The sequence below is a fragment of the Podarcis vaucheri genome, assembly GCF_965113315.1.
Source record: "Podarcis vaucheri genome assembly, chromosome: 1".
NCBI classification, from domain to species: domain Eukaryota; kingdom Metazoa; phylum Chordata; class Lepidosauria; order Squamata; family Lacertidae; genus Podarcis; species Podarcis vaucheri.
The window spans coordinates 138,666,214-138,693,476 of NC_138759.1; the positions used below are offsets into that span (position 1 = coordinate 138,666,214).

At 42.6% G+C, this 27,263-nt stretch overlaps 1 protein-coding gene across 4 annotated transcripts in view; it reads left to right on the forward strand.

The window, feature by feature from the left end:
• Positions 1–27,263, forward strand: part of ERBB4 (erb-b2 receptor tyrosine kinase 4) — an 873,292-nt gene that overhangs the window by 621,888 nt on the left and 224,141 nt on the right. For all 4 annotated transcript variants that reach the window (XM_082228041.1, XM_082228042.1, XM_082228043.1 and 1 more), the window contains exons 5-6: positions 7,856–7,921; positions 23,579–23,697. In XM_082228041.1, the coding sequence (XP_082084167.1) occupies positions 7,856–7,921; positions 23,579–23,697 (185 nt within the window). The remainder of the gene's footprint in view (positions 1–7,855; positions 7,922–23,578; positions 23,698–27,263) is intronic.

Sequence of the window (27,263 nt, forward strand, 5' to 3'; positions counted from 1 at the left end):
CCAGTCTTACATAGAGCCAAGTGCTTATGCAAAGGTGCTGAGAAGAATCAGCTCTTACCAATGTCACGATGACCTTCAGGGTGTCAGAGGCTATTGAACCATAAATAGTGAATGAATTTTCACACTGCCATTTGGAAGGAAGTGGAGCTAGTCAAACGTAAAACCATTCAGTGTCAGGGGCTACTTGGGGGTTCCATATGAATCCAGAGGGCGAATGTGCGCTCTCTTCCTGGATTCCTCAGGGCAGGGATTCCGGCTGCAGACAAGCTGGACTGCTGTGTTGACAAGTCGTATCAGCCGTGTTCAGTCCAGAGATTTCATACTGCCTGCCAATTGCAGAGACAGATGTTGTGTAGCTCAATTTTCTCCTATGTACCTCACATAGATTAAAAGGCTGTTTAAATACTAACTGCAGATTTATCCTCCAAGGTGATTGGGGAAAATACAAGGTTCTCTTTTCCCCACCCTGTTTTATCATCACAACCACCCTGCAAGACAAATGAGGCTGAGAGTGACTGGCCCAAGGTCACCTAGTGTGCCTTGCACTTTAACTACCAATACACCAGGTTAGAACCCAGTCTTAGGGTCTCTGAAAAACAGAATCTTCACCCTACATATGGCAGAATCATCTGCCTATTCATCTCAGTTCAGCTTGCTGAAAGATATGTGCAAAGCCAAGCAAACAAATAAGAACTCACATATTTTATAATGTGCTTTCTTGATGGAGTATTTTTAAGCAAAGAGAATTGTTCTGTGTTGGTCCCAAGAAAAGAAACCATGGAATGGTTGATATATACAGAATTAGCTAAAGCCAAGGTTTCGTCAGGAAAAAAATATAGCATCAGAAGGCCTTAGAGTGTGGTTTTACTGTAAGTCATCCACTCCCCACCATTTTCTAACTGATTAAAGAAAACCTAGACTCTTTCAGTGCAGTTCCCAATTTGTGGAATGCCCTGCAGAGTGAAGTGTGTCTGTCTCCCTCCCTAGTGATTTCCAGGAGGAAATTAAAAAACAGTCCTGTTTACGCAGGCACTTGATGGCTAGCAACCCTGAGATAATTGTTGGAGAATGTTTATAAATGTTTTTAGAACTTTAGAACTGTTTTCAGTTGTTGTTGTTGTTGTTTACGTGTCTGGATAGGCTTGTCTAAACAAAAAAGAGCCCTGCTGCCCTGGGCTCCTTTGGGAGGATAGGCAGGCTGTAAATAAAGCACTGTAACCTAACACAGGGGCATATCCTAATGCTTGACAGTCTTAGCCATCACTCTCTGGCATCTGGTCTAACTACAAGAGTCTGCTTTTCATACCCTTCCTTTTCTGAGCCCTGCAACATCCTTTCTGTGACAGGTACCTGCAACGCTGCCTCCGAATTCCACACGGGCCCCAAAGGTTGGGAACTCTTGGAACAAAGTACTGAAGCAAACTGCAAACACCAGTTCATGAATTAATTGTAGAAATTGTAGACGGGATGATGGAGAAAAATGCAGATTCAATCCACAAAACAAAAATATAACAGAATACAGGAAATCTGCTCTTCTCCTTACAGAGTGCCCCTAGCTTGCTTATTTAAATACCCACTGGTGGCATTGACAAAACATGTCTTAAGAAACTTTGGGTTTTTCAGCCAAGGGTCCAGAGAGAGACGAAGCTGCAGGCTTTCCTCCTGTCTCCCCCAAACCTGGGCATAAACTTTGTAGATGGCATGGACAAAGTCTTTATCTCTCGGTGAAACTCCACCACTAAAATGTTCCCCACCATGATCCTTAGGACAGGCTGAAATTTAAATATCCTCAATTAGTTTCACTGCCTACACTCAGAGCAGCATAGGGATAGAATAAAAATAAGGGCAGAATCTTGTCCGGTACCTGCTTCTGCTAGACATCTTATTATTATCGAATAAGACAAGACATGTTTTCTCCCAATTTATTTGATATGTGACCTTCAAAGGACTTGTGATAATTTAATTCAAAGTTGTGCTGTCTACATGTTCAGCGCCTCATTTTGCCTGTGTAACCGTGAGAAGAGAAAACAATGAAGCCACACTTTCAAGTTCCCAGTGAGAGGGAGAGGCAGCTGGCAGAGCTTCCTCTTGCTCCGCTGTTAAATGTCTCTATTTAAATGCAAATTATCACCTGACGCTATTAAAAAAAAAACCCACCACGCAAACGGAAACAGGTAGACATGTCAAAGTCCCTTAAAAATAACTAGTAAGCATCCCAAATAGTGTTTACTTCCATGAGAGTAGAAACTATGTGGCAGAACGTCTGGCTTAACGCTAAGAATGGTATCAGTGCCATGGAAGGTCTTTAATTCTGGTCTGTCAATTTCTGGGATTTGAGCAAGCACAAATGTGGAAGTTGGGTTACTTAAAAGTTCCACCATGGAGAGTTCCAGAACACCATCAGCAAAAGGCGTTTTGTTGGTCACTTCAGAATTTCCTTCTACAGTGGTACCTCAGGTTACAGACTCCGCTAACCCAGAAATAGTACCTCAAGTTAAGAACTTTACTTCAGAATGAGAACAGAAATCGTGCGGCGGCAGCAGGAGGCCCCATTAGTTAAAGTGCTACCTCAGGTTAAGAACAGTTTCAGGTTAAGAACGGACCTCCAGAACGAATTAAGATCTTAACCTGAGGTACCACTGTATTAGAACATGGAATTGGCTTCATCTAGAACACGTAGGAGATTCTGTATTAGAAAATAAGGATTCCTTGAGAATATGTTGCACAAAGAAGTCTCCGATAGCATCCGCATCAACAGGTTTAGGAACATACAAGCTGTGTTATACCGAGCCAGGCCAATGGTCCATCGAGCGCAGTACTGTCTACACTGATTGGCAGCAGCTCTGCAAGGTTTCAGCCAGGGTTTCATGGCTGTATCTACAAATGCTGGGGACTGCCACTGAGCTAGGACCTTTCTCCCTGACAATGCACTCTATGGCATTTTCCGTATTTGCTATTCCAAATCTTCACCTACCTGTATGGAAAATGATGAACATATGCCTACTGCCATGAGGTAGGATCACCCTTGTGCTCTTAATGTCTATGCATTAAGTTACCTGGTGTTTAAAACAACATCCCCTTATCTGGGCAAGTCCAGTGAAATAAAAGTATTGTTGCACACAGGGCGTTTTTTTCAGCCAGAACTTGCTGGAACGCAGCTCCGGCCCCTCTCAGGTGGGCGCCATTGCCATTATAAGAGAACAAGGGAGGCATTCATGGTGAGTTCCGGCACCTCTGTTTCTAGAAAAATAGCACTGGTCACACACCACCCCAATATCTGAGCTGTTTGAGATTCCAGGGGGTTTCATGTAGTTTACCCAGGGTCTGTGTTTCCTTTTTGGAATGAGGCACAGCAGAGACTGTGGAGTCTTTATGGTATATGGTTGATTTATACATATATACAACTTGAGCCTACGATGGAGAGGCTCACACCATTAACACTCTAAGAAGAAGAAGAAAAAGAAGAAGAAGAGTTTGGATTTGATATCCCGCCTTTCACTCCCCTTCAGGAGTCTCAAAGCGGCTAACATTTTCCTTTCCCTTCCTCCCCCAAAATGAACACTCTGTGAGGTGAGTGGGGCTGAGAGACTTCAAAGAAGTGTGACTGGCCCAAGGTCACCCAGCAGCTGCATGTGGAGGAGCGGAGACACGAACCCAGTTCCCCAGATTACGAGACTACCGCTCTTAACCACTACACCACACTGGCTCTCACACTGGCTAAGAGGGTCTTGCTTCTCCTGTAGGCACAGCCTTGGAACCAAACAAAAATCAACCATTGTGCTCTGGCCTTCTCCAGCTTGCCTGCAACATTATTTCCTCTAGGTTACACCACAGCCAACTCAAGACTCATTCAAACCCTGGCTTTATCTTCTAACTAACTCTGAGCTGGAGGAGGGGCCCCAACCTTTTGATGTTGGGCACAGAGCCCCCTCTCCTTGTGTTCTTAATGGCTTGCCACCCAGGTGGATTACCTTGGCTTGTATTTTAACCCTTGCTGGCTCCGGGGGTTCAGGAGGCTTGATTAAATTCTAACACCTACTGGACCCAGGAATTTTGGGGAGTCCGGCACCCACAAACTCGTAACAGTATTCAGCTTGAGAAGATCTTCTGATACCAGTTTTTTACACCAATATGAATCAGTTCAATTGCTAAGCTTTTGTCCATCTTCACCAACACCATTCTGTGCTCTAGAACCAGAGTCGTACCAGTTGCTGGAAACTGAAGGAGCAGAGAGGGCTGTTGAGGGCCTCCTATCTGGGGCATCTGGTTGGACACTGTGAGAACAGGGTGCTGGGCGAGACGGGCCATTGGCCTGAACCGACCAGACTCTTCTTACATTCCTTTATGAGCCTCTGATGCACAAAGGGTGGTCAGCCCTTGCATAGGATTAGGGCTCATGGCCTAAGTGTGGAGACTGCCACACTTTAAACAGGGGGTAGGGAGCAGGTGGGTGCATGTGGGAAGAGCATGATGGATGATTTGGGTTAAAGTTTGATTAGATGGAATAGGTACCTGTCATTTCATTTGTGAAGTGTGGAGTCTATTTGTGGTTCAGGGATTTACTGTGAAATCTCTTGATTTATTACACCTGTCTTCACCCTCAGTATGTGTCAAAATCACATATCTTTGGAGGATGTGCTCCTCTGTGAGGCAGCAATCTGGGTGTGTCTCTTGGCTGGAAAGCCAATCACGAGGCGCATCCAGAGCAGTGATGCCCCAACACAGTCTTCCTGCTATGTCTTTTCACGAGTGTCATTTGGCGCACCTGCAAAGAGGCAAATGAGGGGCAGTGGTTCAGCAGGGACAGATCCTTAAAAAATGGAGACTCTCTTGGATAATTGGGTGGAGAAATGTGAAAAGTTAAAGCAAATTTAAGTGTATTCATTTATATTTATAAATGGTTAGAAATAACAGCATGCCACACCCATTAAGAAAAGAGCCCAGTAGCTACAAGTCCTCTTCAGGGCTATTCAGTCACAAGGGGGAAAGTATGTGCTCAACTCTCAATCAATGGAATTGGTAGGACTGAAAACATGATTAGCCTTGGCTGGATTGTGTCCTCTGTATAAATGAAAATGTTCATAAGTGGAGAGAACTATAATTTTCTCAAAATATCACCTCTGCTGAGATGCTGCAAATGTTCTAACTAGAAATAGGTCCCAGTGAATTCAATGGTACTTACTTCCAGGTAAAATTCCAGCCTCAATTGGTTATTTGGTCAAAAGTATAAGAATGGTTATTCATTAATAGGTCCAAAATGGGTTAGTATTCTTTCTAGTCGTGTGTGTGTGTGTGTGTGTGTGTGTGTGTGCGCACACACACACACACACACACACACACTTTTTATGCATACCCCTAAACATTTTGTGAATCTAAGTTTGGCCTCATTGAGGGGCAGTATTTCGATATGAGTAGGAAAATGAGAGTATCCCTAAACATTTTTATTTATTTATTTATAGGGAAAAAAGCATTGTAGGTGTGGGGGGGCACTATTGCATTTCTGTGGCAGGGAGAGCTGGAAATAAAATAAACTTGAGCAGAGTTTTAAATCTGCATACGTCTTCATTCATTCACATGCAATTTGCAATTGGTCTTAACTGAATAAGTCTTCAGAGCCAGTTTCTTCTCCCTCTCTCGTGCATAATCTCTTTCCCTTGAAGGCAGTTTGGTGCTATTAGCATTCTGCACAGGGCTTCAGCAGATTTTTTAATAATAATTGTTGTCATTATTGTGGGTTAAAGTTGTGCTATTTGTGCCAGATGGAGACTGGAGTCCCTTTCCCAGCAAACAGAATGGGCTTGCATTGCTGAGCTGTAGCTGCTGGTCTCAATAAGCAGATGCCAGGCAGTGACAGGAAAATATACACCGATGTCAGCAACTGCATTTCTCTGGCATAATTGCCTTAAATGAACTTTGTTACATCAAGGAGATGATACTTTTAATGAGGTAGTTGGCATACATGTGTAATTGCTGTACAACATAATCAGTAGATTTTATCAACATTGTGTAAGTGTCAGAAAGTGGTGAAATTCGACTTGAGGATGTGGTTCCAGTGACCTGATCACTTTATGCATGTTGAACAGCATATCTTACTTTACAAGGAAGATAAATTTAAAACCACATGTGTCCCCTGTCTCCCCTGCCACCTCACAGTGGTTTCGGACAAGCATCCTCATCCCCACAATAGCAGCGAGTTGTTCTTGCCAGCGACTCACCTCACTCACTGCTGTTGGGCGTGGGAAGGCAGACATCCACCCACAAAAGCCCACATTTGATTTTGAGGAGCTTGAAGTGTCACTGATCACAGAAGGTTTGTCCAGGAGTGAGGATGGGAGAGGGTTCTTCTGCAAGTTGTGTGCCAGGGACAGAGGAAGCACATAGCATTTCTTGGAAATGCCGCCGTAAATTAACACTTGTGAGTTATTCCAACATATGCACACCTAATAGGCCAGAAGAACTAGTGGACACACAATAGAGATACATTGTGGGCATCAACCCATTAATGATGAGATTCCAATGAAACAAAATTGGTTTTTAATCAAGAGCTGGAAAGAGTTTGTTCCCTATGAATTTCCTATCGCATTACAATATAAAGGACAGTATTGAAAAGGTGAGCTTCTGTGGGAAAACATGGGAAGTTGTGCACCATTGGTTCTGTGTACACGGTGCCCAGAAGAATCAAAGCACTATGCATCAATTGGTAATAAGAATCTGTCATCTTGGTTAAGGCACTGTGCAGATGTCATTATGCTTGTTTTAAGAATGTATTCCATAAGCTTGTATCTAAAAAAAGCTTGTATTGAAAAAAAAGCCTGTCTTCCTTTTCTTGTTGTTGCTCAGCAGGTCCATATACAAAGATTGGAGCTGGAAAAGAACATTTTAATTTCCAGAGTAGCTGCCTTCATTCATTCATTCATTCATTCATTCATTCATTTCCAGACCAGGACTCAATGTGGCTTATAGATGAAACAGAAAAAGCTAAAAACATAGAAAAGATATAGAATCAGAGAACTGTAGAGTTGGAAGGAACCCTGACGATCATCTAGTCCAGGCATGTCCAACAGGTAGATCATGATCTACTGGTAGATCACTGGATGTCTGCAGTAGATCACTGGTAGATCACTGGCTTCCCCCAAAGAAGCTGAACAACTGTGGCTCCCCTAAAAAAAGCTTAACATTTTACCTCCTCCCTGAAAAAAACCTCAACAACTTTGACCCGAACCCCCCAAAAGGGGGTAGATCACTGCCAGTTTTTAACTGTGTGAGTAGATCACAGTCTCTTGGGAGTTGGCCACCCCTATTCTAGTCCAACCCCTGCAAAGCAGGAATATGCAGCTGTCCCTTATGGGGTTTGAACCTGCACTTTGGCATTAACAGCACCACACTCTAACCAACTGCTCTATTGGTAGACTCTCCTTCCTTGGAGGTTTTTAAGCAGAAGTTGGATGGCCATCTCTCATGGATGCTTTAGTTGAGATTCCTGAATCGCGGGGGGGGGGTGTGGACTAGATGACCCTTGGGTCCCTTCCAACTCTACAATTCTATGGTTCGATGAAAAGCAATTAAACACTCATATAATTAAAACAAGATACAGATCTATTTTAAAATACAGATAATAACAACAGCAACAAGGGGGGAAATGCAAAGCCCCACTATAAATTCTAATTCATATTTGTTTGAAACTTGGTGTAGGTTTTCTTTTGCTGCAAATCTTTCAATTGTGATAAGGCATAGAGTTCTCATAAAAGTGTGATAGTGGTTCCCCTTAAGGAGTCTTTAAAGCACTGCAGAAAAAATCAAAATAAAAAGTAATCATCTAACTTCTCTTTGTATTTTGCCTCTACTCTTCCCAAAGGTGGACCTTGTCACAAGTCCTGTGGAAACCGGTGCTGGGGACCTTCAGCAGATGAATGCCAGACCTGTAAGTGCATTAGATTAAGTAAAGAAAAATATAAAGTCAGGTGAAAGAAGAGTTCATGCATATAGTCTGATAACAGCAACCCTCCATATAGTAATAATCAATGAGAGTTTTCTTCTCAGTGATACGAAGTCACTAGGTAGCAGAACAATGAGAAATGAAGTGGTTGTTGTTAAGATTTGTATACTGTCCTTCATCTGTGGATCTCAGCGTGGTTCAAAGTGTAAATATAGAAGAACAAACAAAAAATACATAATAAAAACAAGGACAAAAATGAAAACAGGTAGAATCCTGAGTTAGTAAAATGCAGAATAGTAGAATAAGTCTGAAATTATTCAGGCTGGAGGATGAACATTTCTTACCGTTCCACTACATGAAAAAAATGCCTAAACGTAAAACAAAACAAAACTTACCACATGGAGTAGACTAGTGTAGAAGCTTTCTGTTTCTAGTTCTCTTACTTTCAGGGAGAATTGGGGAGGTGCTCAAAAAGTGAATCCCCCCACTAAAGCATGAAGTTGTACAACCTATTCTAAGTACAGTGGTACCTCGGGTTACATACGCTTCAGGTTACATACACTTTAGGTTACAGACTCCGCTTACCCAGAAATAGTGCCTCGGGTTAAGAACTTTGCTTCAGGATGAGAACAGAAATCGTGCTCCGGTGGCACAGCAGCAGCAGGAGGCCCCATTAGCTAAAGTGGTGCTTCAGGTTAAGAACAGTTTCAGGTTAAGAATGGACCTCTGGAACGAATTAAGTTCTTAACTCGAGGTACCACTGTATATGAGATCCATGAGTTGCCTCTTCAGGCGAAAGCACGTACGGAGAAGGGGACAGCAGGACTGGGGTGCTGGCCTCACCCGAGTTGGGAAGGGGGCTCCTGCCTCTTGAAGGTCTGCATGTGGCCTGGGATGTCAGCATTAGGGAAGTCTGTGTCTGAGCAGCTGGTCAGGATCAGAACCTTTGCATGATATACAGTATACACAGCTCCTACCAGTGGAGAACTTAATAGAGGGCTTGTGTCATGTACTAATCCTCACATCGACACCAAATTCATACACACAAAACTTATTGTAAAACATTCTTTTAAAACAAATTTTATAACTGCTGTCCTTGGACTACTCCATTATGTTGCAGATGAGAATTTCCTGGCCACAAAAGCAAATTAACCATTTGCCCCCCCCTTTTTTTTAGATGAGTGCTGAAATTTTGGTGGATATCAAAGCAGGTGTTTGATGTGTATTTTAAAAATACTCCATTGAATGGTTTGGATTTAGTGCAAATTCTGAATGAAAGATGCCTAGTGTGGAGAAAGTGGCGAGAGAAGAGCTTTTCTCCCTCTCTCATGCGCTCCAGGACATCCAGTGAAGCTGAGTGTTGGAAGGTTCAGGATGGGTGAAAGAATGTCTTTCTTTACCTGTGTAAACTATGGAATTCATTCCTGCAAGAGACAGTGATGGCCACCAACTTGGAAGGCTTTTGGCGTGGATTGGATTAATTCATGGAGGATAAGACTTTCAGAGGGGGCTCGGCATGGTGGCTGTCGGAGGGAAACGTGTTGCTGGGAGCTCAGATTCTGTGTGCAGACTTCCCACAGGCTTCTGGTCGTCTGCCGTAAGAACAGGGTGTTGTACTAGATCAACCTTTAGCCTGATCTTGCAGGGCTCTTCTTATTTTCTGATCAAGACAAAAGACAATCAAATACGAAAACCCCCAACATTTCTAACATTCACTGTGCCCTTGCAAGTAGATATGGTTTAATCAGTTGGCAGAACACCGTTGCTAGATGTGCCCACGATATCCCTAGGGGAAAGTTATTCTACAGTCGGGGGGCAGACCCACAGTTGTAGTCACAGTGGGTATACGCATGACTCCAGTATATCTTCCATCTGACCATTGTGCTTGAGCCATGTTGTTAAAATTTGTTTCTGAAATGCCTGCTCATCAGGGATTATAATTACCGGGTATTTCTTCTTGCAAACTTCACTGTATCTCCTGACCCATTATCATATTCAGGACATACATACTTCTTTATAAACAAAGGGTGGGTAATGATCAAAGTGACTGTGGAAAAGTTATTTGCAGTGGCCAAAATAGTTTGGCTCTTTTTTTGTCAAGAAATATTTGAAGAAGGAGCCCATGCTCGCTTTGATCAATGTGCTTGAGAGAGAGAAAGAAAGGCGCTTAAATGTTTGATGCAATGGATGCTATTTTGAGACACCCTTCATCCATCCTCTCTAGGTTTCTTTTTCCTCCCACAAGTCTAAGCAATGGAACACATTTTTCAGTTGTGTACATGAAAACATGTCTAACACATAACCAAATGACATGTTTTGTTTCCAGAAACAAATCTCTTGAGGGCACATCTGCATGTTAATACATTTTTTAATGGAGTCACAGAATAGAAAATATTCTAATGAGCCCCCCTTCTAAGCTAAGATCCAAATTCTTTCCAGGTTGGAGGGAGGAATAAATCTGAGATATCTTAATCCACAGCTTTCATAGCAGTTGGATACTTTTGTTCTTGAACGAATACTGTCCACCCCAGACTGCTTTAAGTTTTGCCTTTTTCTGTCTATTTGCCTCTCTCATTCGCTATTTATAAATCTTTCCAGAACAACCACCTGCATCTTATTCCTTTTTGCTTATTGTCTACATAAATTTGATATGTAAATTTGCACACTTAAGAGGGCAATTAATAAGGAATTATAAACAGTGTGTCTTACGAGGAAGAGATCGCTTCAGAATATGATGTTATATAATTAACCAGCCACTATAAATTAAAATGCTAGAAAAGCAGGGGACAACACTGGGGCGGATGGTTGCAAGGGGAGGGTGTGTGCTGTTTTGAACTCTCTTCAAGATGCATGGCTTCTATTTTGTAACATTCCATTGCCTTTTCTCAATGGGCTTAAATCAAAACACACAATCTAGGCAAATGGCAACACATTTGAATCCTACTGATTTAAAGGAGAGGAGAATTAAGCACAGATGCAACTTCAGAAACAAACAGGGCTGTAGTACTGGATCATGCCCATGCACTCACAGACATTTTGAAATATTCCCATAAAGCTACACAGCATTTGTACATCACCTTAATGAGAATAATTAGTCTTTGAGCACTTTCCATAGTCAGATATTTGACTGATAGGGCTTCAGAAAGTATAGTGACGTTGGGAGAACACCATCTCTTCCAGATTCTTGTGCAATGCTCCTGGAAGAATTTATCAGGGAAATGTCTGCTCTTCTTGAACAGATATGGGGAATTTAGCCCTCCAGATGTTGCTGAACTATAACTCCCATTAGTCCTGGGCACTGGCTATGTTTGATGTTTGATGGGGCTGATGGGAACTGTAGTCCAGCTAGAGAATCCTAAACCTGCCCTTGAGGCCAAGCTCTTCCTTCTGTAGCATTGCCACCCTGAAAGTTCTGTCTCCTTGCATAAAAAGGTAAAGGTAAAGGACCCCTGACAGTTAAGTCCAGTCGCAAACAACTCTGGGGTTGCACGCTCATCTCGCTCTATAGGCTGAGGGAGCCGGCGTTTGTCCGCAGACAGCTTCTTGATCATGTGGCCAGTATGACTAAGCCGCTTCTGGCGAAACCAGAGCAGCGCACGGAAACGGTGTTTACCTTCCCGCCGGAGCAGTACCTATTTATCTACTTGCACTTTGACATGCTTTCGAACTGCTAGGTAGGCAGGAGCAGGGACCGAACTACCGGAGCTCACCCTGTTGTGAGGATTTGAACTGCCGACCTTCCAATCGGCAAGCCCAAGAGGCTCAGTGGTTTAGACCACAGCGCCACTCCTAAATCACTTTGATCCCTTGAGAGCTCCAACAGAGGCAGGAAGCTCCACTGGTGCAGCTTTCCTTATCACTCTGTGCAATTGATTAAATTCACCTTTAACATTTTTCATCTAGTAGAAGTAGACTTTCCCCTATCCAAGGAAAGTTGCACAGCAACTCTTGTTTCTGTACCATTCTTTCAGGGTATGCTGTAAGTTAAACTTGGAATGCTCCTCCCCCTTCCTCTTCACCCCCAAAATAAACTGTAAGTTTTGGATGAGTATTTTAAATTCAGAAAGCCTTAAAGGGCTTTGGTAATGCTTGATGTGAAAAACTGATACCCGAAAAGCCCAGTTTGCTCACAGCTATCCCCTTCCTCAAGCCCCCCCCCTTCAAAGAAAGACTTGCCTTGGGGAGGGGTTCCCATCAACACAGCGGAAGACCTGTGGAGCTTCTCCTTGGTGGCAAGGGAGACATGGGGTGCCTTCCTGATGGGGATTTACTGGTGCTCAGTAGGAAATGATGCCCCCCCATCCTGTCATTTGCACCACAGCCAATGAAAACTCCTATGGGGTCTTCTAATTGGCAGCAAGTGATTCATAGACCATCATTTCTTGATGGAAAATTATTCAAAAAACCATGATTCCTGGTACACATGTAATTTCCTGCTGGTATTGCCGTCGCTCTTGGGAAAGTCCTCAGGAGAGGTCTGAAAGTGGTGTGTGGGCTCATGCGTAAATCTGAAGTGAAAAAGAATCCAGAGGCCTCATAAGGCTCACCTCTTCACAAGTTCCTGAAGCTCATATCTGGGCCTTAGCCTGACAGGCACTGACGTCATCTCTGGAAAATAATTAGGATATCCGGAGAGAGCAACTATTACTTTGTAGGCAATAGCTGCTCTTGATTGAACACACACACAAGCAAACAACAAGACCTTTACATGCCTATATAAACAGCTCCGGGATTAAGAATTAATATTTTGTTGCTTAAAAATAGAGAATTGTCCAAGGGCAGAGGGAAAGTAATCAATAAGAGCAGCAAGGTGCAAATGGGAGCTGGTGGGACACAAAAACAGAAAAAGCCGATTCAGCAGCTGTGGATCAATTATGGAAACCTGGCATTTTAACAAAACATTGGCATCTTTAATTAAAACCCTTGTATTTCACTAATAACTTTACATGTTCATAAGGCTTTCTTATTGATTTCAGTTATTTCCCATTTCTCCCCCTTTTGGTAGATTTACAATTCCCTGTAATGGCGAGGGAAAGGAAACATTTAGAGTGATTAATTGCAGGCAACTGTGTAACCAAACAATGCCACCCACCATTCTGACTACTTTTCGTAAATGCAGCTGCTAGCCGATAACAAAACAAAACAAAATAAATTGGCAATTGGGGGTGGGAAGAGATTTCCTTCCGTCAGGTTGCCATCCAGAGAACACTTTAGAGCAGAGGTACCAACTTCAATAAAATATTGGGGGGGGGGGGTAAGTCCTACCCTGCATAATCAATCACAAGACACAGCACACTCACACGCGCCATTTGAATGGCAATGCCCATTAACTTTGTGGGGGGCTGGCCCCCTTAAATGTTTTAGGGGGAGAAGGGACCTCAGCCCCTAGCAGTTGGCTTCTATGCTTAAGAGCACATGTACCATAATTCCCAAGCACCAGATTCTTAAATGCTCAGTTGCTTGTTTCAAACAATGGTGATCTGGCCCATTCACCATGTGTTCCCCCACTAACCTCACACATATATGCAGGGACAGCATGTCTAACTCTAGAGATGCTCTCCATTGATTTATTCAGCTATAGAAGTGCAGATTTTTTTCACTACAGGTCTCCACAGAAAATGGAAGAAGGCGCCTTGCCTAAGATTCCATTTCAATTCCATTTACACTTCCTCAACCTCGGCCCTCCAGATGTTTTTGGCCGACAACTCCCGTGATCCCTAGCTAGCAGGACCAGTGGTCAGGGATGATGGGAACTGTAGTCTCAAAACATCTGGAGGGCCGAGGTTGAGGAAGCCTGCGATACACAATCCTTAGCATTCTCGGAAAGGAAAATGCTGTCACAAATGACACGCACACAGTTGGCGGGGCAGGGGGAATCACAAGAAGAGAGGACTCACACAAATGGCACAAATGCAGAAAACTTTCATCATAGCTACTTTAGGAACAGAGAGGTTCCTGGGACAACAGTCATCCAATCCCTTAAATGCTGGATGTCCTGGTGTTCCCCATTGGTAGATTCCCCCATGATAGCAGTGCCAAAACAGGATGGGGACTAGGTACTTAATAGCAACGAGTGTATCGGCTTGTCACCACTGTTGCAGGCTTTCCCCTGCAATTGCTGTGTTTCCCACATTCTTCTTGCTAATTCAGTTGGTTAGGGAGAAGTTCTTGTGAAGATTGACACAGTCCCTGTGAGGATTGCAAGTCAAATTTTCATTTATCCTAGGGAATGGGAGGGTAGAAGGTTGATCATGATCTACTGGCAGATATCTGAGTGATTTGTAGACAAGGGTTTCTGAGTTCAACAACAACAACAAATCTTTCACCCTTGCCCTCTTAGGTCAGGTTGTTGAAAATGAGTGGAACAACCAGGAATCTTATTTTTTGTGTGAAAAGACTTGTGAGCTTGGTCCTGGTACTGATCACAATTCCTGAGCTGAGCATGTGCTCAGAGATGCCATGTCCCTTCGATTCCTAGTGTATGGCTCTGTATATACTCCTGATTACTCTGCATCCAGGATGTTCTCACTACTGGTTTGGAAAGTGGTGTACACAAGACATTAGCCACAGGTCATATCTAATCTCTATATGACATGTCATTTCTTATCAAATACTGCATTTTGTTGTGTTTTCTTCCAAACCTGCTAAATCTAGTAGAAGGCACTTATAGTCACCAAGGTCCCCTGGGCCTCCGGTGACAAACATGGATCCAGGATGAGCCCCAGAGTACTAACTGGCTCTTTCAGGGGGAGTATGATCCTATCCAAGGCAGGCAATTTTTATTCAAAGTCTGTTCAAAATATGCACATTTGTAAGGTGAGCTACATCTGAAGAGGGCCATATTTGTTTTCTAAAAATGATATGTTGCAGTTAAATGTCATTCTGTGTTACTGTATATGCCCCTCTCTTCCATTTTTAATATTCTAAAATTGTATCAGCATGAATTTAGCTTGGATGGTTATTTTCCAAATGCAATTCACTCTTAATCTATATCCATCAATATATTACAAAATGCTATCAAATGTTTTGTGTTATAAAACATGTAACTGATATCTGCTTTTATGGAATTTCAACCAATGCAATATTTGGATTAACTTATTGAATTAAATTCAAAAAATGCTGATCTGGTTAAGCATGTGTGTGAAGGTGCAGAAACGTGCATGGCATAGATATAGCACGCCTTCAATATTAGACAGGGGCTCCACCTCTGTTGTCTTTTTGACACCTAGTGAACACCTTCCTCCTTCAACAAGCCTTTGAAGTTGAGGCAGATCTTTCCCAGTCTGCATCTGTACTAGAACTATTTTAAGAGCTTTTAGAGCTTGCCAGTGCTTGGTCTCTTCTTGTTTGCCACCTGGCATATAAATTTGAACAATATAATAAATAATAAATAAATATCACCAGGAGCTGCAGTTCCATAGCTTCCGTGGTGGTTCATCTTCTTTGACATTTTGTATTTATGTTGACTTAAGCCACCAAATCCACTATCAGTGTTTTTCATCACAGAAAAGCTGACACAATCCTAAGTATTTTTACTTGAAGGTCAGCCCCTATGAGTTCAATGGGACTTGGTTAAGAGCATACGAAGAGCTCCACTGGATCAAGTCGCAGGCCCAGGCCCACCTGATCCACCGTTCTGTCAGATGCCTGTGGGAAACTCACAAGGAGAACCTGTGTTGAGCAGCGCTCTCTCCTCCCACAGTTTCTAGCCACTTGGTATTCAGTGCATTCAGCCTCCAACCATGGAGGCAGAGCATAGCCATCGTAGTTATTAGTCACTGACAGCCTCCATCTTCCTTAAAAGCCATCCAAGTTGGTAGCCAACTTGCCTTTTCTCTAAACAAGTGATGGCCAAACCTGGCCCTCCAGCTGTTTTGGGACTACAATTCCCATCATCCCTGACCACTGGTCCTGTTAGCTAGGTCTGAACTAAAGGTAAAGGTACCCCTGCCCGTACGGGCCAGTCTTGACAGACTCTAGGGTTGTGCGCCCATCTCACTTAAGAGGCCAGGGCCAGCGCTGTCCGGAGACACTTCCGGGTCACGTGGCCAGCGTGACAAAGCTGCTCTGGCGAGCCAGCACCAGCGCAGCACACGGAAACCCCGTTTACCTTCCCGCTATAAAGCGGTCCCTATTTATCTACTTGCACCCGGGGGTGCTTTCGAACTGCTAGGTGGGCAGGAGCTGAGACCGAAAGATGGGAGCTCACCCCGCCATGGGGATTCGAACCACTGACCATGCGATCGGCAAGCCCTAGGCGCTGAGGTTTTACCCACAGCACCACCCGCGTCCCAGGTAGGTCTAAACTAAACAGCCCCAAATGCTCCAACTTTCCCTCACTGGGGAGTCGCTCCATCCCCTCTATCATTTTTGCTGCCCCTTCTAATTTTTTTTCAACAGTACAATATCCTTTCTCAGGTGAGGTGACTAGAATTTTACACGCCATTCCAAATGCAGCTGCATAGGTTTTTTATAACATTACAATATCAGCAATTTTATTTTCAGTTCCTTTCCTAATGATCCTAATGAGTGGTATTTAGCTTTTCCACAGCTGCCTCACGGTGGGCCAACATCTTCATCAAGCTATCCACTTATTCTGACCACTTATTCATGGTCAGTTACCAAAAACTCACACCATATGAGTGTACATGTGAAATTAAGAATATTTTGCGCTGGCATTCACCACTTTACACTTGTTTACACTGGCATACATTTGCCACTCTCCACTCAGTTTGGAGATATCTTTTTCAAGCCCTTCACAATCCTTTTTGGTTTAACTCAGACTCAAAAACTTAGTATAAGCAGCAAAATTGGCTTGTGAGTATGTTGTTGTTGTTGTTGTTGTTATTATTATTATTTTATACCCGACCCATCTGGCTGTGTGTTTCGGATTGCAGCTTATACTTATATTGAAGGATATTTTCACAGAAATCATCAGAAGTGTGTCATTATTGCCATTAGGGCACTCCCAGCTTCCAGCAATCAGCATGCACTTCAACATTTACAGGTGTGGTTTTTTACGAATGCTGGTAAGGTCCAGCTATCAGCGGTTCAGGGTCAGCTCATCCATAAGGCAAGGTGAGGCCACTGCCTCAGGCGGCATGATCCACGGGGCAGCAGATCCCGATATCAGTCTTCATTTCCCCCTTGTTCTTGATGTAGATATTCACTCACCCCCTCTTGCCTGGTAGGGGTAGGGATGCCACTTTGTGGTTCACCTCAGGCGCCAAAATGCCTTGGGCTGGCTCTGAGTGGCCTATACATCTGGATAAGGGAGACCTATAGTCAGGTCTCTTGCTAGGAGTCTTCTTTCTCAGCAAGGAATGAATGGTCAGTGCACAGCCGTCAGCGCTGATCAGCTCATATTATTATTATTTTTTACTTGTATGTTAGATTATTTGATTAGCTATAAATTCTGTTTTGATGAATTGCCTTTTGAGCTGTGTGTTGAAAGCTGGTACATTTATTCTTGTAAATAAAATAAATAAAAGCCAATCCTATTTTTCTAGATAAAGAGGTGCCGGAACTCACCATGGACGCCTCCCTTGCTTTCTTGCAATGGCACCTGAGAGGTGCTGGAACTGAGTTCCTGTGAGTTCTGGCTGAACAAAAGCCCAGAATAAAACCATTGATTTGTAGATAGATAGAAGCAGTGTTAATGCAACCATTGTGATTTATCTGACTCATTGTGAGCTACTTTGAGCAAATACAAGCTGTAAATATTGGCTTGTCTCATTGTGAGGACAAGCAAGCTGAAGATTGCTAAGGACTCGGTGTGCTAGAAATGTGGAATTAATTATCAATTATAAAAGCTTATATAACATTATAGTACAATGTTACACCTTTCCATTGGCAAAAAACAAGATTTAGTCCTCAGTGAGCTTTTACAATTTCTTACTGCACACTTTAGAAAATTCATTTTAGAGTTGTTGGGGTTTTTTTGTTTTTTTTAGGTTCATGTAATGAATCATTGAAGAGTGAATCATATTTAAATTGGATAGAGAGTTCAGGAGGTTTCATTTAATGATTACCTTGAAGAGTGCAGCTTGGCTGTTGACTGCTCATTTTTGAATCACCAGCCACCTTGGGAATTCAGGACGCAGCAGTGTTTAACCTGTAGAAGACACTTCTGCATATTTTATGACTGTGGCCCAACGGCACTCTCTCCCCCCCCCCCACAACACAATAGCTAATTAGCTGAATAAAGTGCACTGCTCTGGATTCAGTTTTCAGGTAGGGTGTTGCTTCATTTTGGAGAACTTAGACTTTAAGCAAGAGAACTTTTTGATCAGCATCTTTGCAGGATTGGGAGCCAGTATGATGTTGTTCCATAGGGAAGCGATAGGCAGGGAGGTAGAGAGTACTAAGTGCCTTCTTGGCAGTGGTGCCCTCCCTCTGGAACGCCCTCCCATCAGCTCTCAGGGAGATAAAGAATTACACAACTTTTAGAAGACATCAGGGAAGTTTTTAATGTCTGACATTTTATTATTTTTTATATTTTGCTGGAAGCTGCCCAGAGTGGCTGGGGAAACCCAACCAGGTGGGCAGGGTATAAACAATAAAATTATTATTATTATTATTATTATTATTATTATTATTATTATTAGACTCAGGGCTCCAAAAGACTTTACTGCTCCATATGTTAAGTGCAATCTTTACCTGAGTCTCAGGTCTTCTGACCTTTGTCACGTGTTCTTCAGTGTGAGGAGGTCGAGGTAACAAGTTAATGAAGATAAGGGTATGGGAATATTGGATTTGTTTTTAAATTTATTTTTTTGCTCTTGTTTTTGATTTTGGTGTACTGTATGTTTTGTACTCTTTATTTTCTTTTTATTGATTTGTATTGTTTAATTTCTTCTTTCTTCGCTTCTCCTTTTTCTTTTTTCTTCTTCTGTAACTTTAAATTCCCAATAAATATCATTTTTTTAAAAACCACAGAAATGCCGTTTACCTTCCCGCCAGAGCGGTACCTATTTATCTACTTGCACTGCTTTCGAACTGCTAGGTTGGCAGGAACAGGGACCAAGCAACTGGAGCTCATCCCGTCGCGGGGATTCAAACTGCCAACTTTCTGATCGGCAAGCCCTAGGCTCCGTGGTTTAACCCACAGCGCCACCCTATATTTATATTTATATTTATATATTTATATTTATATATAAATATATATATATATATAAAGAAAGAGAGAGAGATCAAGTGCTGCAACTCTCCAACGGCTTGGCTTCACCCTACCGTCTTCCGTTGTTTCCCAAGACAGACGGATGCCAACAAAAAGATATAGATATAAAAGATCTATTCAAAACATTCAGGCATTCACAATGAAAACTACATCAAGCTCTTGTCTCAGAACCTGACAGCAAGAACAGACTCCTGCTGAGGCCTGACACCTTTTCTGGGATCATAATGTGGGTGAAAAGCCTTCACTAGAAAGCCTGATTACACAGAGCAGGGGGAAATGTATGGTAAAGATGGGTTACTTGCTCTAGACTTGAGTGATTGGTTTGAAAAATAAATCAAGTTGCAGAAAAATAAACAGAAACCAGCAGAAATGGCTCTGCTTGTTTCCTGAGGGAATCTGATTTGGACCTAAAATTATAACCCAAGACAGAGAAGAATTAAGGGGCTTTGTGATGCTCGCCTCGTATTTAAGACTGGCATCAGGAGTCCCCAACCTGGTATACCTTCCTGAGCCCAATGAACTTTGTCAGCATCTCTCATCTTGTGAACAGACTGCTCTCCTCAGTCAGGCATGTAGAGAGCTGGAAATATCCAAGTAGGTTTCCTTCAATAAAGAAGGAAGTAACTAAGGCAAAACTTTGCAAACTGTGTGTCATGACACATTGGTGTCAGCAGCAATGTGTAGGTGTGTCACACAAATGCTCCCCATGCTCCTCCCGGGGCTGGAAAGGGGTTAGTTTCACCTCTGATTTGCTAGTAAAAATGAATTACTGTGTCGTGAAATGATGCATGTCTAAAAAGTGTGTCGCTAACATGAAAAGTTTGGAAAGCTCTAAGCTACGTTGTTGTCACAGAAGACAGGTGGCACTACAGATATAAAATTCACAGCATGTTATGGTTTAAGATAAAATTACATTAAAATGTTACACAGATGGTATCTATATAACACCTAGTAGATTGGCAAAAGTGTGTACATCAGAATCAAATAAGTGTTGGAAATGCAAAGAAAAAGAAGGTACTTTTTATCATATGTGGTGGTCTTGTTGTAAGGTTAAAGCTTACTGGGAAATGATATATAATTAGTTGGAAAAGATGTTTAAAATAGCATTTGTAAAATAAAAACCCCAAAAGGTTTTCTTTTGGGAATCATAGGTATAGAACTACCCAAAGAGTACAGAAATTGATTTATGTATGCAAGTACAGCTGCAGGAATGTTACTTGCCCAAAAATGGAAAGAAGAAGAAGTCCTGTCGAGAGATGAATGGACACAAAAACTTATGGATTATGCAGAAATAGCGAAACTTACTGGAAGAATGAGAAATCAAGTTAGCAAACATTTTATAAAAGCATGGAAATGGTTTATTGAATATCTACAAACAAATTGTAAACAGATAAAGACATTGGCAGGATTACAGTAATAACCTGCAGTTTCAGAAGAATATATAATCAAAATAGATGAATAAAAGAATTAGCTAAGTTAATTTAGAATATGCAAGAAATGATAAAATAAATATAAGGGACCGCAGAAAAAGGAGGAAGGAAGTCAAGGTTTGAAATATTAAAATGATTGTTAAACTATTGAAATGTATAAAAATGAAAACTATAAATAAAATTATAAAAAAGAAACAAAAGAAAAGATAGGTGGCACAATAATTTGAGCACTTCAGAGAGATGAGCTTGTATTTGTGTGTCTTCCTACATTTTTAAATATAGAACTAACCTTACATGAACACTCCAGGATCGCAGTAATAGCAGTCGTTTCCCTATTGCCTTTAAACAGAACCTTTCTCCCCTCCCATAATGATTTGAAACTGGTCACCTGAAACTGGCATCATGCCTTGGCTATCATGAGCAGGACAAACAGCATCCATCAAGAGAGATGGGTAGATATATGATAAGCTTGCCTGTGATAAGCTTATCATATGTGTGACGCGGCAGCTAAAAAAGCCAATGCAATTCTGGGGTGCATCAATAGGAGTATAGCATCTAGATCAAGGGAAGTAATAGTGCCACTGTATTCTGCTCTGGTCAGACCTCACCTGGAGTACTGTGTCCAGTTCTGGGCACCACAATTCAAGAAGGACACTGACAAACTGGAACGTGTCCAGAGGAGGGCAACCAAAATGGTCAAAGGCCTGGAAACAATGCCTTATGAGGAACGGCTAAGGGAGCTGGGCATGTTTAGCCTGGAGAAGAGGAGGTTAAGGGGTGATATGATAGCCATGTTCAAATATATAAAAGGATGTCACATAGAGGAGGGAGAAAGGTTGTTTTCTGCTGCTCCAGAGAAGCGGACACGGAGCAATGGATCCAAACTACAAGAAAGAAGATTCCACCTAAACATTAGGAAGAACTTCCTGACAGTAAGAGCTGTTCGACAGTGGAATTTGCTGCCAAGGAGTGTGGTGGAGTCTCCTGCTTTGGAGGTCTTTAAGCAGAGGCTTGACAACCATATGTCAGGAGTGCTCTGATGGTGTTTCCTGCTTGGCAGGGGGTTGGACTCGATGGCCCTTGTGGTCTCTTCCAACTCTAGGATTCTATGATTCTAAGTCAGGATTTCCTCAAACTTACTAAGCTTAGAAGAACAAGTCCCAGGGCAATCAATGTCCTCACATATTTTCCCCTAAGGATCTGCACATTTCTTTATTCAAATGATATTCAGGTAGAGAAAAGTAAATTCTGAAGTGTGTGCTTTTTGCTGAAAGAAATATTGCAAAACTTTAAAATGTTTAGTTGTGAAAATACTAACATGCTAGGCAAAAGCATCGTTCTGTCACATAAGACAGCAAGGTACTATGCATATGAAATAAAACTCACATCTGAAATTTAATTTGGTGTAAGGATCCTTTTAAAAAAAACATACCTCAGCTTTTTGTACTGCAATAGCTTGTGCTCTGTTAAACAGCGTGATAAGTAATTTGGTTAGGGCAGCTGGACCTGATCATAGAATCATAGAATCATAGAATCATAGAGTTGGAAGAGACCACAAGGGCCATCGAGTCCAACCCCCTGCCAAGCAGGAAACACCATCAGAGCACTCCTGACATATGGTTGTCAAGCCTCTGCTTAAAGACCTCCAAAGTAGGAGACTCCAGCACACTCCTTGGCAGCAAATTCCACTGTCGAACAGCTCTTACTGTCAGGAAGTTCTTCCTAATGTTTAGGTGGAATCTTCTTTCTTGTAGTTTGGATCCATTGCTCCGTGTCCGCTTCTCTGGAGCAGCAGAAAACAACCTTTCTCCCTCCTCTATGTGACATCCTTTTATATATTTGAACATGGCTATCATATCACCCCTTAACCTCCTCTTCTCCAGGCTAAACATGCCCAGCTCCCTTAGCCGTTCCTCATAAGGCATTGTTTCCAGGCCTTTGACCATTTTGGTTGCCCTCCTCTGGACACGTTCCAGTTTGTCAGTGTCCTTCTTGAATTGTGGTGCCCAGAACTGGACACAGTACTCCAGGTGTGGTCTGACCAGAGCAGAATACAGTGGCACTATTACCTCCCTTGATCTAGATGCTATACTCCTATTGATGCAGCCCAGAATTGCATTGGCTTTTTTAGCTGCCGCGTCACACTGTTGGCTCATGTCAAGTTTGTGGTCAACCAAGACTCCTAGATCCTTTTCACATGTACTGCTCTCAAGCCAGGTGTCACCCATCTTGTATTTGTGCCTCTCATTTTTTTGGCCCAAGTGCAATACTTTACATTTCTCCCTGTTAAAATTCATCTTGTTTCTTTTTGCCCAGTTCTCTAATCTGTCAAGGTCGTTTTGAAGTGTGATCCTGTCCTCTGGGGTGTTAGCCACCCCTCCCAGTTTGGTGTCATCTGCAAATTTGATCAGGATGCCCTTGAGTCCATCATCCAAGTCGTTGATAAAGATGTTGAATAAGACCGGGTCCAAGACAGAACCCTGTGGCACCCCACTAGTCACTCTTCTCCAGGATGAAGAGGAACCATTGATGAGCACCCTTTGGGTTCGGTCAGTCAGCCAGTTACAAATCCACTGAGTGGTAGCATAGTCAAGACCACATTTTACCAGCTTCTTTACAAGAATATCATGAGGCACCTTGTCAAATGCCTTGCTGAAATCAAGGTAGGCTACATCCACTGCGTTCCCTTCATCTACCAGGCTTGTAATTGATGCTTGGTGGCCGGACTGCTTGGTGGCCGAGGAGACACAGAGGTGTGGCCAAGTTATAGTTTTCTCCTAATCTTCCTCCATGCAAAAAGCGCCACAGACACTTAAGCATTGAGAGTGCCGTACAAATGCTTATCACCTAACTAAACTGAAAAGAAGTATGTTTTGGTCATGTTAGCATGTCACAGAATAACGGACAAAGGTGTAATTTATTTGTGTTGGGGACCCCTACCTTAATTTCCCTTTTCTCTTACAGCTTCTCAGTTGTCCAGGCTGAGGTTGTGTTCTGTGCTGATAGCGTTTATGATTTCTCTGCCCTTTCCAGTGACGAAGATGGTATGTGCTGAACAATGTGATGGCAGGTGTTATGGGCGCTCCGTCAGCGAATGCTGCCACCGTGAATGCGCAGGAGGCTGTTCTGGACCAAAAGACACCGACTGCTTTGTAGGTCTCACCCTCCACTCCTTTCTGTCTTCCTATCAGCAGCTTTGCTCATTCTTGGGCTTTCTTGCCAAGGAAATGTGTGTGTGTGTGTCTTTAATTATACTGCATGTACAGTGGAAGATATTCACTCACCGTTTTAGCATTCATATTTTCCCATTACATTTCCGTTACTTATCAGCTTATTTCACCCATTGAAACATTTATGAGATTTGCAAATAGAGATTTGAAACCATTTATATGCTAATTGGTATGATTTTTATCTTAAGTGAAAATACATTTTACTTTCCTAAAAATTAACATTTATAGGATGTGGGCAATTTATATCAGAAGTTTGACTTTAAACAAAAGACAGACCAAAAATCCACCATCTGTCATATTTGCTAAAAACAGAATATAAGAGCTGTTGCCTAAAAGTGAAGGAAGTGAAGGAAGCCTAATTTATTTCTGTGGACAATGTTTCCTCCTAAGTGAGCTTCTGATGGCAGCCTCAGTCAGGTATACCCAGCTTAAACAACCAGGTGGCCATGACTAAGTTTTGCTAATAAATGTGATGCCTAAACTGTTTGGAACTTATCACAAACAATGTATGTACATGTCAAGTTAGGATTAGGAGCCTCCCAGGTGGGAAATGCAATGGAGCATTTCAGAGCTAAAATTAATGTGAAGAATTGGACTCAAATATTGTATTTCCATTTTAATCTAGAAGAGCTGGATTTTGAATTTCTCTGCATGAACTGGGAAATTGTTTCAGCTCTAACTTGATGTCACCAAAATGGTACTCAAAGCAGAACAAGAACATGGCAGGGAATTAACACCCTTAATTAAAGGTTGTCGTTTGCAGGTGTTCCTTTGCTCCTGTCCTCTGTACACCTTTATATCAAAAGAACGGGTGAGCTAACAATACCCATTCTTCCAAAGAAAACTGGCTTTGAAATCAGGAATTACAAAAGTTGGGGAAACAGTATGTAGTCCATTAGTTTAGCTACCAATGGGTATTTTCTCTCCCCCTCGTGCCCCTAAAAGGTTGTTTTTTTTGCCTGGTTTCTTTTATGCTGGAGGCCAAATTAGGCATGATCATAGGAACCCCACCGGTGTGTGAAAGGGGTGTGTGTGTGCTTGTTCTTGTGTGTAAGATCAAGTGGGTGTATAAGCGAGGGAAGCAAACCTGCGCTTCCTCTGCAGTCAGTTTGCAGTCAGATGCCCAAATGGAAGTGAGCTGAGCTGGGCTGGGACTCCGGAACAAGCGCCTGGGGTGATGAATCCCAGGAAGGGGAAGGAGGAAGGTCCAGCTCCCCACATCTGCATGTCCTTTGTTGTTAAGATCAGGGGTCCGAGCTAGATGAGATGGTGAGAGATTCATGTTATGATTTCCTATGGGTTTGTCAAGGAGCAAGTGCTCTTTTTGGATTCAAAACACAAGCACACAAATGGGATGGAGGCTGAAGATTTTATTAGCCAGCCCAAAGAAAGCCGCAAAGCACTGTGATATCCCTCTAGCTGCTGGGCACTCTGTCAGCAGCAGACATGGCTATTGAAGACGGAGATGCAGCCGGGCAACTTTGCAGGCTCTGCGGAGATTCCTAAGCTTTGAAGCTCTGCAGTTCTGAGGATCTGACCAGCAGCAGTCTTCTGAAACTTATATACTGTTGGGGGTTATACAAGCTATGCATGATGTTTGGGTGACACATCAGTTTCCTACCATAGTAAAAGGCTAGTTGGTATTTTGCAGGCAGCAAAATATATAACTCCTAAGAATAGCCTTTACGCCCTACTCTAAATGCCAGCTGGAGCTTTGTCTTAAAGATACAAATTCCCACAACTGTGCCATCTCAGCATACAACCAACTAGTGAGAAACTAATACTGTACAAAAGTAGCAGAATTAAAGGCCTGCTTAAAGGCCTAGCAGCCCTAGCCCACAGGAGTGCATAGTCATGCAAGAAGCATTGTTGCAGACCACCTAAAATCCTTGCGATAACAAAACTTTTCTGTAATATTCCAATACAGGGTTGTTGTTGTTAAGTTACAAATGTATGGATGTTCCACAGAAACGCACATGGGAAATAGCACCTTAGTTGTGCATCTCAAAAACATTTCAGGGGGAAAGGTTAGACAGTGCCACCTTATGTACGCTCCTCACCATCACCTAAGCTCCTGGAGTATACTTACCTCTACCTCTACTGAGCCCTGGAACAGACAATACAGTCGTACCTTGGTTCTCAAACTCCGTTTGACTCCCAAAACTGTTCGAAAACCAAGGCACAGCTTCTGATTGGCTGCAGGAGCTTCCAGCACTGAAGTGGAAGCCACATAGGATGTTCGGCTTCCGAAAAACGTTCCAAAATTCGGAACACTTCCTTTGTGTTTTTGGCACTCGGGAGCCAAAACGTATGAGTACCAAGGGGTTCAAGAACCAAGGTACGACTGTAGAGGCAACTCCCAGTTTACATGGGGGTTACATTCCAGGCTCCCTCATGTGTAACTGAAATCGCGTATGTTGGGAGCACCCTAGAGGGGCAGCAGGGCTTGCACAGCTGATGCACTGGGAAGCTTCTTCTCCACACATCAGCTGAGCTGAGACCCACTGCCCCTCTGGCTCACATAAGCAGGCGGGCAGCAAGGCTTGCACAGCTGACGTGTGGGGAAGCGGCTGCTGTCGCCTTGCATGTCAGCTGTTAGGCAGGAAGGCCTCTGGCTCACAAGGGGACCTTGCCCAGGTCCTGAAGAGGGCATCCTCTTTCTGCTCTGGAGAGGGTCTTCTCCAGGGTGCTCTGCATTTCTGGGTTCCTGACACTGCTTGTGACACGTGCAAACAGAGCACATGTAAATGGGAAGTTGCTGTCTTAGTAAAGCCGCAAAATACTAGACCTCCTCCTGTGCTACAGGAAGTCAGGCCACATGCCTTTCTGCTCCAGCTCAAAAGCATGGAATGCTCCAAAATATACTACCAGTACTTGTAAACAATACTTAAAGCCACAAATTTAAAATTTGCTGAACTCTTCAGAATGATTTTAGTAGATCCTTAATGAAAGGTTACCATAGCTTTGGGCTATACATCATTAGCATTCTACATCATTATGATATAGTTACTAAGCAATTCATTATGATGATAAGGTGCCAGGGCAGAAAATGAATAAAGGCACTAGATTGAGGGAAAGAATTAAATGAGTTATGTTATGTATTAATTAAAGCAATTTCAGCATACGCTGCATTAAGAGATGGTCTGACCTATAATGCCCGCTTCCTCGAACCTATACTATCCTGCTGTGTAAATTGCTAGATAAGGCAATCATCCATTGTTCTCGCAAGTGCTGGCATGTATTCATTTGTGTGAGCATTCTTGGAAGCAAAGCAATGCCTATCTCTGCAGCATTAATGTTTCAGTAAATGTACTCACAAGGATTTAGAGGTATTTAGAGAATAATGAGAGTCAAAATTAAAGTGGATCTAAACAGGTCTCTGACTGTACTTTGTGCCTTTAATAACTCGGCAGTAATTCAACACATTGGTCTTGTTAAATTAAAAGGGGTTCCATTATAAAAGCCTTGCATCTACCTCACCAAAACAT